Source organism: Chelonia mydas, chromosome 2 (genome assembly GCF_015237465.2).
Source record: "Chelonia mydas isolate rCheMyd1 chromosome 2, rCheMyd1.pri.v2, whole genome shotgun sequence".
Classification (NCBI taxonomy): domain Eukaryota; kingdom Metazoa; phylum Chordata; order Testudines; family Cheloniidae; genus Chelonia; species Chelonia mydas.
The window spans coordinates 66,773,885-66,787,331 of NC_057850.1; the positions used below are offsets into that span (position 1 = coordinate 66,773,885).

At 44.1% G+C, this 13,447-nt stretch overlaps 1 protein-coding gene across 8 annotated transcripts in view; it reads left to right on the top strand.

Moving 5' to 3' along the window:
- The first annotated feature begins 1,232 nt into the window (after positions 1 to 1,232).
- The window catches only part of LOC102935831 (transmembrane protein 68), a 42,808-nt gene continuing 30,593 nt past the window's right edge, over positions 1,233 to 13,447 (top strand). For 3 of the 8 annotated variants that reach the window (XM_043539620.1, XM_043539616.1, XM_043539619.1), the window contains exons 1-2: positions 1,233 to 1,428; positions 11,296 to 11,626. In XM_043539620.1, coding sequence (XP_043395555.1) covers positions 11,299 to 11,626 — 328 coding nt within the window. In that variant the 5' untranslated portion in view covers positions 1,233 to 1,428; positions 11,296 to 11,298. Of the gene's footprint in view, positions 1,429 to 5,199; positions 5,384 to 11,295; positions 11,627 to 13,447 lie in introns of all 8 variants that reach the window. The other 5 variants (XM_043539617.1, XM_037892611.2, XM_043539618.1 and 2 more) reach the window with 5 other exon arrangements.

A 13,447-nucleotide genomic window follows, 5' to 3' on the forward strand; every position in this document is an offset into this window, starting at 1 on the left:
ATTAAATTTAACATCCCTGTGGTGGGAAAAACACCATAGTAGCATTTTATTTCAGAAAGCAGCACTACACAAAAATGAGGAAGTTAGCTAAACAGAAATTAAAAGATACAGTGCCAAAAATGAAATCCTTGCAAGCTTCATGGAAACTTGTAAAAGACGACATAACAGAGGCTCAACTTAAACGTATACCCACAAATTAAAAAACACAGAAAACCAAAAAAGTACCACTGTAGCTAAACAACAAAGTAAAAAGCAGTGGAAAGGCAAAAAGGCAACCTTTAAAGTGGAAGGTAAATCGTACTGAGAAAAATATAAAGGAGCTCTTGGCCATGACTGCCTTTTTTCATTTGCACCTAACTACACTATATCCACTAGCTCACCCTTGTCCACATGCTTATTGACGTCCTCAAAGAATTCTAGTAGATTGGCGAGGAATGATTTCCCTTTACAAAAACCACATTGACTCTTTCCCTCAACAAATTGTGTTCATCTATGTGTCTGACAGTTCTGTTCTTTACTATGGTTTCAACCAGTTTGCCTGGTACTGAAGACAGATTTAGCAGCCTGTAATTGCCAGGATCACGGTTGGAGCCCTTTTTAAAAATTGGCATCACCTTAGCTGTCCTCCAGTCATCTGCTACAGAAACTGATTTAAATGATAAGTTACATACCACAGTTAGTAGTCCTGCAATTTCACATTTGAGTTCCTTCAGAACTCTTGGGCGAATACCACCTCGTCCTGGTGACTTATTACTGTTTAATTTTATCAATTTGTTCCAAAACCTCCTCTAATGCCACCTCAATCTTAGACAGTTCTTCAGAGTTGTCACCTACAAAGAATGGCTCAACTCGGGAAATCTTCCCTCACAGGCTTAGCTGTGCAGACAGGTGCAAAGACTGTAGTTAGTTTCTCCCCACTGGCCTTATCACCTCCCTTGAGTACTCTGTTAGCACCTTGACTGGCCAGCTGCCCCACTGGCTGCTTAGCCCCCTTTTCTGCTTCTTGGGCACAGAGCTGAGAACCCGGGCCACCTGGCGGCTGGCCGGGGCCTCGGGAGCGGAGCTGGGCAACGGCCCGCGCCCGGGCTCTGCGCACCGCGCGGCGGGGAACGCAGCGGTCCGGCCCCGTGCGCGGGGCTCAGGGGCGCCCCCGGAGCTCCCGCGATCGGCTCCGCCCTGCGCCGGCCACCGCCTGCAGCACCGCCGCGTTCCTTCCGCCGGAAGCGGCGCCTGCCGCGTGTCGCACCCAATGGGGTCCGGAGGATTTTGCCTCGGAGACCAGGTGGCGCTGATACTCCCCTGATCCGGCCCCCGGGGCGGGGGAGCCGCCCTGGCGGGACCCGGCCTCCGCGGAGGCGGCAGGTGGAGGAGAAACCCCGAAGCTCGGGACAGAAGCACGGCTAGAGTCGGAGCCGCTGCCGGAGCAAGGTGAGGAGGCGCCCGCGACCCGCGGGTGGGGCGGCTGGCGGGGCCGCCGTTGGGTCTCTCCGGGGGGAGCCGGTGCCGCAGCCCGATGCAGGGGGGCTCATCCCCCGCTTCGCCAGGCTGTGCGGCCGCTGCCTCCCCAGCCTCCCCGGGCAGCGGCCCCCAGGCTGGCGTGTCCCGGCCTCCTCCACCCTCTGCCGGCTGCAGCCAGTCTGGGAACGGCCGCGGCTTGGAGGGAGCCCAGCCAACCGGGGCCCGGGGCACATGTTCCCTCCGGGTTGGGGAGAGAGACAGGTGGAGGGTCATCGTCGGCTTCTCCCCACTCAGGCACTATTGACCTCGACCCTCCTCCTCCTCCGCACACAACGGAGCGGTGAGGTGGGATTTCCCCCCCTCCCCCCTTTCTTCAGTGTATGTGTGAAGAAGCCCAACCTGTGTCATGTTCCCTGGTGCTGGCCTGTGACCCGTACCGAAATCAACCGTAAACCCACTAACCCATTAAATGACCCCAGCACAACCTATGTAGGCCTTAAAATCTGGACATAATGTAATATTGAAACACAACTTTGAGTCATCCAAAATACTTCTGTTCACAAAAGTAACAGATCATTACACATACAGGAAAGCCAGATATGGTGTCCTATAAATAGAAGTATTTGCTAGGAGAGCTGCACAAGACCCGTTGTAGAATATTTTTATTGAGTCAAATTATTTAAAAAGAAAAGGAGTACTTGTGGCACCTTAGACTAACAAATTTATTTGAGCATAAGCTTTCGTGAGCTACGGCTGACTTCATCGGATGCATTCAGTGCATTCAGCGGCCAATGGGAGCTGCGGGAAGTGGCAGCCAGCATGTCCTTGTGGCCTGCACCGCTTCCCACGTTATTGCTGAAGTGCAGCACCCAAGATTGAACGCAGTGCTCCAGCTGAGGTCTCACCAATGGCAAGTAGAGCAGGACAGTTACCTCCCATGTCTTACATACGATGCTCGAGTAGGATTCTCGCTTAGGGTCCGAGAGGTCCCGGGTTCATATCCCGGACAAGCCCTCCCTGAGGATGTGTTTCAGGGGGGAAGGATAACTCAGTGGTTTGGCCTGCTAAACCTAGGTTTATGAGCTCAATCCTTGAGGGGGCCATTTAAGGATCTGAGGCAAAAATTGGGGTTGGTCCTGCTTTGAGCAGGGGGTTGGACTGGATGACCTCCTGAGGTCCCTTCCAACCCTGATATTCTATGATTCTATAAGAGTCCCTTTTTAAAATATGCATTCATTAAATATCTAGACATCCTGTATAACACAGGCCATAAAACTTCCTCAAAATTATCCTAGAGTATATTTCTTAGAAAAACATATAATCTTGTTGTTTTAAAAAATTGTCAGTGATGGAAAATCCACCTTGACACTTGGTAAATTGTTCCAGTGGTTAATTATCCGCACTGCTAAAAATGTACACCTTATCTACAGTCTGAATTTATCTAGCTTCAACATCCAACTGTGGATCATATTATACCTTTTCCCTGCTAGACTGATGAGCTCATTATTAAATATTTTGTGGTTATATATAGACTATAATCAAGTCACCCCTTCACCTTTCCTTTGTTAAGATAAATAGATGGAGCTTTTTGAGTCTGTTGCTATAAGGCATGTTTTCTTATCCTCTAATCATTCTTTTGGCTCGTCTCTGAATCTTCTCCAATTTATCAACTGATAATGATTTGTCATCACTTTAGATAAGCTTTAGATAATGATCACTTTAGATAAGCTATTACCAGCAGGAAAGTGGGGTGGGGAGAGGTATTTTTTCATGCTTTGTGTGTATAAAAAGATCTTCTACACTTTCCACAGTATGCATCCGATGAAATGAGCTGTAGCTCACGAAAGCTTATGCTCAAATAAATTGGCTAGTCTCTAAGGTGCCACAAGTACTCCTTTTCTTTTTGTGAATCCAGACTAACACGGCTGTTACTCTGAAACCTGATTATCCACCATGACTCCCAAATCTTTTTCAATCACTGCTTCCCAGTATGGAGTCCCCCAGTCTGCAAGTATGGCTTGCACTCTTTGTTCTTGGATGTTTACATTAACATATAACCATATTGAAATGCACATTGTTTGCTTGTGCCAAGTTTATCAGGCAATCTGGATTGCTCTGAATCAGTGACTTATCCTCTTCATTATTTACCATTCCCCCAGTTTTGTGTCATCTGCAAGCTTTTATCAGCATCAATGATGATTTAATGTTTTCTTCCATGTCATTGATAAAAATGTAAAAAATAGCATAGGACCGAGAACAGATCCCTGCAGGATGCCACTGGAAACACACCTGCTTGATGATTCCTCATTTACAGTTGCAATTTGAGACCAATCAGTTAGCCATATTTTAATCCATTTAATATGTGCCATGTTAGTTTTAGATCATTCTAGTGTATTAATCAAAATGTTGTGCAGTATCAAGTGAAATGCTGTACAGAAGTTTAAATATATTATGTCAACACTATTTCGTCTAATCAACCACATTTGTAATCTCATCAAAAAAAGATATCAAATTAGTTTGACATGGGTTCCATAAACCCATGTTGATTTGCATTATTATATCACCCTCCTTTAATTTTATGATAATTGGGTCCCATATCAGCCACTCCATTATCTTGCCTGGGATACATGTCTGACAGGCCTAATTTTTTTTTTTTTCCCCTCCCCACCTTGCCTCAGCCTATGGGCTACTGCCAGTCACCATCTAGCCCCCTTTCACTGTGGCCGACTGCAGTCTGTACAAGCCAGTCGTCATAGGCAAGGGAGGTTTTGACCTGCTGCCTTCCCCTGCAACCCAGTACCTCCAGGGGCCTTGTACAAGGCTTGCAGCCTGGGGAATTGCCAGCCCGGAGCTCCTCTGGCCTTTCCCCAGCCCCGCTTTACTCCAGTACCCCGGTCATCCTGTTTACCCTTTTTACCCAGTGCTCCAAGGATTATTGAAAATTTTGTAATACTCCTGGATGCAAGTTATCTGGACTATCTGATTTAAAAATGTATAATTTTGGTAGCTTGTGTTGAACATCCTCCAGAAATACTAGTGCAGGGAAAGAGTATTATCATCCGCATATGATGAGACTATATGTACTGTTTTTTCTCCATATACAGAATGGAAATAGGTTTCAGAGTAACAGCCGTGTTAGTCTGTATTTGCAAAAAGAAAAGGAGTACTTGTGGCACCTTAGTCTCTAAGGTGCCACAAGTACTCCTTTTCTTTTTGAGAATGGAAATATTTATTAAACACTTCTGTCGTTTCTACATTATTATTGCTAATTCTACCATTTCCTTCTAGTAATGGACCAATACCATTGTCAGGATTCTTTCTAGTCCTAATATATTTTAAAAACTCCTTCTTGTCCTTAACTCTGGTAGCCATAGATTTTTCCTTGTGCTGGGATGGCACTAATTGCACTGATGGATTTTGCCCATGGCCATGCTAATTTTGCTTGAAATATCAGATGCAGCTGATGACATCGTAGACAGCAAAATGCTGCTCTTTGCAGGTGTGGCTCTGAATATGTTAAGCTGTTTTAGCTAACTTCTCTTAGATTGATTCTAGAGATTTGTGAGGAGCATCTGCTGCTTCTCCTCTCCAAAGAGGAAATCTTAATCCTAACCTTAATCTTGTCACCAGTCTTATTCAACATCAATTAAAGTAATTTAGAAAGATTGTAAAAAGACAATGTGCAATACCATTATTGTGCAGATGACACGCAGCTGTGTGTATCTTTCTCATCCAATGCAGACAATGAGCTCTTCAAACTATTCCACTATATGAAGGAAATTGGAATCTGAATGAAAAACATGTGTCTGAGGTTAAATGTGGGAAATATGTAGATGATTCTAGTTAGAAGTGGAAAGCACTTCAAGGACATAATAGCTCTGTCGAGGAAACTTGCCCACAAATAATCAAGGTGTATCATCTCAAGGTCAGTTTGGACTCATTGTTGCAACCTGGTCAGAAGTAGCTGGCACTGTGCGACCTTTGAGTTTGCTATGGCTGGTGACCACAGGATGAAGTTTTTAGAATGGGATGTAGAGCATTCTCAGTGGAATGCTCTGGGCTTTGGAACTCTGACACTCATGGTCAAGACAGATCCTAGACTTGTTAGAGTGAAAAACAAGACTGTCGTTAATCAGGCTCTCTCACAAAAATGAAGTTGCAGAAGGGCCTGAGAATATGCTCCTGGATAACAGAAAACCACCCTGCTGGGTTTGGAGTTGGGTTTCTGCAAGGAGAAGTCTATGCCAGAGACCCAGTAGCCCCATATACTAGTGATGAAGGGAGTGGGGCTTAGGCACCAGGAGGGAAGGTAACAGTAAGGCATTTGGGTTCTAATATGAACAGAATTTGCAGTAATCCATAGTTTTGTAAGTAGCACCTAGCAAATTTGTGGTTGCAGCAGAAATATTACATATTATGTGTGACAAGGTAGCCAGATTTTTGCAAGGGTCACACATGCAGACAAGTCTTTCAGCTCAACCCATAAGAAATTGGGTTTGAAAATGCTATGAGTAACTGAAAGAGAGGTGTTGTAATGGAAGTTAGACCTCAACTCTTAAATAGACTTTGAATGGATGTAGCCACAGATAGGCTTTGACAGGACTTCCAGACCACTACAAGCCAGAGATGGATATGAAAGATGAGTTTGGGAGGGAGCATCAGTGAAGTCCAGGGGTAAAAATCTGGTGTGCAGCTTGACCATCTTGTGGTAGGGACTGTCTCTGGACACTGATGTGGTTCATAAACTTAAACTCTCTTAAACTAGGTGCAGGCTGACAGATATGTGATGGATACTGAAACCCTGCTTTGGCTGTTGGAAAGGAAAAGGAACTCTCCCTCCTTCTCTCCTCCTCTACCAGGGCCTCTGATCCCTTCAGTAAGGAGGTCTACAGCTACAAGCACAATTCCAGTACTTCGGTGCATGATAGCCTAAACCTCAGCTTGTCTAGCTGCACCATCTCTTTAGAATGCTGCTTTCTTAGTGGCTTGTGGTTGGTGACATGTTCTCTGAAATAACCATGATTTTAACTGTTTGGGGCCTTGCTAAATTAGGATTACAATTTTGAATTCAATCTAAAAGCAAACGTGGAGTTAATGGAGTATGCAGACCACTGGGGTGATGTGTTCACAATTTCTTGCATAAGAGGCCGGCTATTGTTCACGTACTCAGGAACTCCATGAAGAGTGGGTTGCAGTAGTCTCACTTCAAGGTGACAGGCCTGGATCACAGTGGTAAGGTCCTTTGCAGAAGAAACAACACATGGTAGAAAGCTGTCCTTTGCCACTGTTCTACCTCTTCCCTCTAGCACAGCAGACTTCAAACTTTTTTGAGCTGAGACCCCCCTTTGAGTTACAATTTTTGGTTGTGCCCCCCGGCCCAGACAAAAATAGACACTTGCAAAAGTATGCTTGATAGCCTACTCATAAACCTAACAAGACCTTAATATAACTTTAATTAAATTACCTACAACTGTAAGTTTCAAATACACAGACCTTTAATGGAACAGCCCAGATTTCCTCAGCTGCAGATTGCTTCTACCTTGCAGCCAGGCTGCACCGCTAGGACAGGGCCAGTACCTTCCCCTTCGGGTTTTCTGAGTGGGGCAAGGCATGTGCGATTAGACTCTGGGTGTGGAGGCTGCTGGAAGTGGAAAAAGGTGTGGCCGCAGTGGGTGTTGACACTGACTCTCAGGCTGGGTGGCCTGCTGAAATGAGTCGGGGTGGAGGTGGTGCTCCCTTCCCGCCCCCCACAGGGGGCTGGCCCATATCCCGCAGCACTGGCATGAGCCGCCTGGTGTCACCACTCCCCTCCTTCTGAATGTTCCTCCATGCTCCCCAGGAGGGCGTGCCCCACAGTTTGAAAACCACTGCTCTAGCTTCTAGATACAGAAATGGGGAGTTTCTGCTACTTCACTTATTCTCCAGTCTCTTATTTATTTTTTTAAATGGTCTTCTATAGAAAATAGTTCCAGTACCTGCCTCAGATGCTCACAGCTGTGCCAAGCAAAAGCTGAATGAAAGTGACCTGTATTTTTTGGCCCTCAGGATTCTGAATAGCAACCATGAAACTAGCTAGCATGTTATAATTTCAGTCTGTCACTTGGGAAAAGCGTGAGCAGCAGTGGAGAAAGGTTGGAATGATGTCTCTTCAGGCTTACTAATTATTGTACATTGTAACTGTATGTGCTGTAAACTACTTTAGTAAAAGCATACATTCTTTCAGAACTGGTGGATCAGGAACAACCTCTCCCCCACTGTATCTATATTTTACATGACAGAAACAGTTTCTTACTTGCCACTGTCAAGTAGATTTATTTTATTTTCCAAGCTGTTGTCACTTATGGTTTGTCTAGACTTGGATAAAAGGTATATTTTAAAGATGCTAGCTAACGTGTTTTAAAACACTAGTGGAGATGAAGCAAGTGGTATTTTAGCATGTGCTGGCTGAATGAAGTGAACCCTAGTCTTCCCCTTATATACGCTAAAAATTTAGGGCTGTGGTCTCCAATCTTTTTAAGACAATCACTTTTTGAATTTAAGTGCAACCCAAGACGTACCTCAAAGAAAATGTAGAAATAACAGTTTGTTATATAAAGCTATGATCAAGTGCATAATATGCATAATTATACATTTTCCCTACTTACCGAGTCTCAGTATGACACTTGTGACTGCACATTATCTGCCAGTGTCTTGAAATTTGGGTTGTAATTTGTCAGATGCAGTCCTGCAGATGAGCATCTGTAAAGTGGGCGCAATACTTGATCATCTTCATTTGGGAGAACGCCGTCTCACACAGATAGGTGGAACCAAAACAAGCTTTCACTTTTAAAGCACAGCACAGTAGAAGGGGGTTGTGACGAGTTGGGTCACAGAGACTCCCTCAAGACTGTCACTAGATGTACTGTGATGCCACTGAGAACAAACCCCCCTGCCAGAAAAGGCTTCCCTCCACTCCTGTCTTGCTGAGCTAGTCACAGCTGTCGGCTTCAGCACAGACCCAGAGGTTGGGCCATGCCCCCCCCCGTTCACAGAAATTAAGATTCACTTAGCCCAGCGGCTTCTCAGTTAACAGGGACTTTCCCTGCACCCAGTATTCAGTCTTTCTGGGAGCCTAAACTCCGAATAAATCCACACTGTCTGCAAAGTCCCCAGATAGTGCTGGAGTTTGAGACAGCAACTCTAGCACTGTTTAGCTGCCGCTTAACCCTATAAGTGCCTAAACTCACTCATTGCTTAAGTTTTTGTGGTAAAAGTAACTTGCCTCTAAACGTGTCCACTGCTGTCTCGCGGTAGGTGTCCAGGCACTTGTCTCTTGCCTATGCCCCCAAGCAATCTGTGAACCAGGGGAAGATAAATGTTCCTGTACCTAACTCATGTGCTGGGTCTGATCCAGTAGACATGCTCAGACACCTGACTCCACGCACAACAGCTGGGCGATTGGAGAGGAGGACCTCTCTTATAACTTCTAGCCTAGTGGTTAGGATACACACCTGGGATGTGGGAGTCTACCCATTCTGTTCCCCTCTTCTGCCTATTGAGAGGGGATCTGAACAGAGAGCTGCCACCTGTAAGGTGAGTGCTCTAAATGCTGGACTGTGGGATATTCTGAGGTGGGTCTCCCCCATCTCTCCTATTGAAGTTGCACTTTTTAGTTAAATATTGGGCCAGAGAGAATGAGAATCATTCTAGAGCTCAGCAGTTGGCGCTCTCACCTGAAATGTAGCAGATCCCTTGTCAAATCCCTTCTCTTCAGGGTGGGGAGGTGAGAATTGAACCAATGGCTCCCACATCCCAGGTGAGTACCCTAATCACCGGGCTAAAAGATCTAATTAGGGTGGTTCCATATCTCCCTAGGTGGGGCTTTTCTGTGGAGTTAGGCAGTCTCTGAGCACATCTTTTTAGACCAGGCCCAGTGCACCTATCTTCCTCCAGTTCATGGATCACAAACAGATAAGCACCTCTCTGTAGATCAGATATAGGTGCATATCTCTGTGAAAGGGGCAAGGGCTTAGGACACACATCTCCCAATAAGAAAAGGAGTACTTGTGGCACCTTGGAGACTAACCAATTCGGATGCATCCGATGAAGTGAGCTGTAGCTCACGAAAGCTTATGCTCAAATAAATTGGTTAGTCTCTAAGGTGCCACAAGTCCTCCTTTTCTTTTTGGGAATACAGACTAACACGGCTGTTACTCTGAAACATCTCCCAATGGCTACCTTAGGCAGCTCCCTGCCTAACATGCTGGGTTTTGTAGATTGCATTCTAAGGTGCCTATCTTTGCCCATTCATTGTATAGGGAGATAAGGCACTTAACTCAGGCTTTGTGGATCTCGCTGTTCCTGTGACCTTTTTTCCTAAGCAAAAAGTTAGGTTTTACAATGCTGAGTGTTGCAACACTGAAGTATCTTTGTAGATCCAGGCCTTTGTTCCTATTTCTTGGAGAGATCCCGGTGGCTAGTTTTGGGCAAATGCTCTTCTGCCCCAGGATTCTCTCATGTTTCCACAGGGTTCCATTGTGGTTGTTCCCCCCGCCCCAAATTTTGTTTATAGTTTATAAGGGGCTGGTAGGAAGATTTGTATGCAGACATGAGTTGCAATGTCTTCAGTATGCTGACAATATCCTCTCTGCCTCAGTTTCATAGGACCTTGCTTGTCCTTAACCAATGTTTGAAACCTTTTATGTGATGTAAATGATTGCCAGCTGAGGCTCTGTCCAATTAACATTAAAGCAATGGTGTAGGATGGGGGAAGCAACTGAAAGATATGAAAATATTTCCCTCTTTAATTTAGGGTGTGTATCTGCCATTTGTTACTCAAGTTGGCAGGCTGGGATTACTGTTGGATCTCCAGTTCTGTATAACTATAGAAGCTCTGACAAGGATGGCTTTTTATTTCCATCGGTATTTGACTATGAGGTTGCAACCAGTTCTTTCTGATGCATGCACATTGTTACCATCATTCCTGCTTTTGTAACATCAAGGTTGTAGTATGCAATGCATTCTGTACGGGGCTATGCCATAAATCAACTGGGAATCTAAAGTTAGTACAAAAAGCAGAGCTCAAAAAGCAGAGCAATGAGCAAAAAGCAGGCTCATTTGCCCTGGAGTTTCTCGCAAACTGTTCTTTGTGACTTGGTGGTATTGGTTATCTGTAGGTTTCCAGGTGGACTTAATGGTTCCTAAATAACTTTAGTCCTGTGTCATACTGCTGTAACTGTGGTCAGTAGATTATTTGTGAGCTTCAATGTAAGCATTTGGGTAATTTGAAAGAAATTAAGAAATTTCATTTTTGGTCATTTTGTCGCACTTTGCGGATAGTCAGTTTAATTGTTTTTGCTGAATAGTCAAATAGTGTAGTTTTCTGTTTGAAAAGACCCTTTATTAATATTAACAGGGAAATAATTTTATCTTCAAAAAAGGAATTAAAACAAAACTAATATATTACATAAATTGTGGATTTTTTTAAAAAAAATAGTCTATTTCAAATAACTGAAGATGAGTGTCCCTTTTAAGTTCTTGCCACTGTGTCAGTTTTGTTACAACCTCTGTCCACACTGGGTGCAATGTTATGCCAGCAAATTTCAATTCTTAGTTTTCATTTGCTTTATTCATTCTTTTGTGCTATGTTACATGGAATTTTACATGTCCATCATCCTAATCATATATCCATTCTGCTTTCCATGAGGACAATTGGGGGATATTATGAATATCATTTAAATGAAATTTTTAAGTTTTTATTTTGTCTGATAAATTAACACTCCCCCTCCCCCACCCTAGATTAAGAAGCTTTCATGACCTGGAGACAGTTTGACTTGTTTTGTTCTCTCTTTTAAATAGGAGATGATACATAGAAATGAATCCTGTACTTCAGGGCAGGTACCTATGAGCTACTTATGCTGCCTGATTTACATATTGGAAGAATGGACTGGTGTGGAGTACCTTGAGGACTATCTGAATTATGTGGCATACCTTTTATGGGTGTTTACTCCACTCATAATAGTTTTTATACTTCCTGGACTTATCCTCCTCCTCCTCTACATTTCCGTTATTTTTCTTTATGTTTATAAGAGGAAGAATGAACTAAAGGAGGCTTATTCCAATGATATCTGGGATGGTGCAAGGCAAATGGTGGCAACTTTATGGGATGGACATGCAAGAATATGGCATGGTAAGCAAGATTTGATTGTTTTGTAAGTACTGAAACTATTGTCACTGTAGTTTAATGACTTAGGCCTATCAGGCTTCTTTTTCTTATTTGTTTGGAAATTTCATGTAACTCTTATTTGCTCAGAAAATAAACGTGTGCTTAGGATTGACAGTGTGCTGTGTTGTAGCTGTGTTGGTCCCAGGATATTAGAGACAGAAGGTGGGTGAGCTAATATATTTTATTGGACAAACTTCTGTTGGTGAGAGAGAAGCTTTTGCGCTTAAACAGAGCTCCTCTTCAGGCCACCTTGTGTCTCTAATGATTGACAAGACAGGATAAAATTAAGAGCCGAAGCAGCACCTTAGTTTGCTTTCTGCATGACTGTCTCCATCTCCCCCACCCTTAAACCATGTTTGGAGGAGGGATTGACTCCCCCACTTCCCAGCTGCAAGGCAGTACCAGATCCTGGTTGCATTGATTAGGCCAGACAGGTTTCCATCCATACTTGGGTGTAACTCTGTGTCCTCTTTAGTCCTTAAGACTGCCATTGCAGCAAAGAGCCTAGCAACTTCTCTACCCTTCTTCCCTTTCTGACCCGCCCAGCTTTCTTACAGCTAATGTTGGATGAGGTGCCTGCTGACAGAGAGGCCTTATATTCCATAGAGAATGTGCAAATGGACTAGTGATTTCCTTCCAGGTGAGATGGGGAACTAAGAACTTCAGTGAACACTCAAACAAAAGAAAACCATTACTTCAGTCACTACAGAGAATCTTTCTGCAGTCTGACAGCCTTTACTCTAACTGACCCATACCAACCTGCAGCAGTTTAAACAGCTGTATTTGTCTTTGAGAAAACAGAAAGCATTTGTGCCAATGGAGATATCATTTCCTTTCCTGCCCAATTAAATCTCAAACTGACATCAGACTAGTAAGCGTCTCAAATATTATATGTAATAAACAGGGACTCTGATTTGAATAATGCCTCGTGGCCCAGGTAGCGCTTAGCTCAGGATGCAGATGCCCAAACCTGTAACTGTGGGTGGATTGTTTTTTCTTGGTTTTTGTAAGGATTAGTTCTTCGAGTAGCGTCCCTGTGGGTGCTCCACTCTAGGTGCATCCATGTTCGTGCGCCTCAAGTCGGAGATTTTAGGTAGCAGTGTTGATTTGGCCCACACATGTGCATTATTCTCTGTCTCATGCCCTACTTTGAGGCTATGTAGCATTGCGTGGGTGAACCGCCCTCAGTTCCTTCTCAGCCGCCCTTGGCCTGAGATGAAGCAGAGCAGAGTCCGATAGATGATTCGTTCTCAATCTTGTTTTAGTATATAGAGTAGCTACTAGAGTTTCGTTATTTAGATGTTTACTACTCCCTTCCTCTTTTAAAATATATACTAAAAAAACTTTAGTTTTTAAAACTTTAGTTTAGTTTTAGCTGGCTTCAAAAACAGTTAATCTCCCTGTCTTTATTGGTTTTTTTTTTTTTTTTTTTTGGTTATCTTCTCCCCTTGTAGGGAAAGAACCCCAAGAAGGGGCATTTTTGGCTCTCCCAGGTTTAAATGCTGTCTCTCCTAAAGAGAGGCGATTCCGGTCAGCAATGGCCATTCACTGCTCAGGAGCATCCCATATATCAGAAGTGTCCTCATCTTCTTCAGTTTTTGAGAGAAGGTATGAGAAAGAGCTGTGAATTAACATTCAGACTTCTGATGATAGAAAGCTCTCTGAGACCAGCTTCCAACTCCTGGTCCTGGGACTCCCCCAGAGCAACAATCCCTATCAACATCCACGGGACATCAAACTCTGGTAGCGCCAAAGAGGAAATCTATGGATTCCTCTCACAAAAGC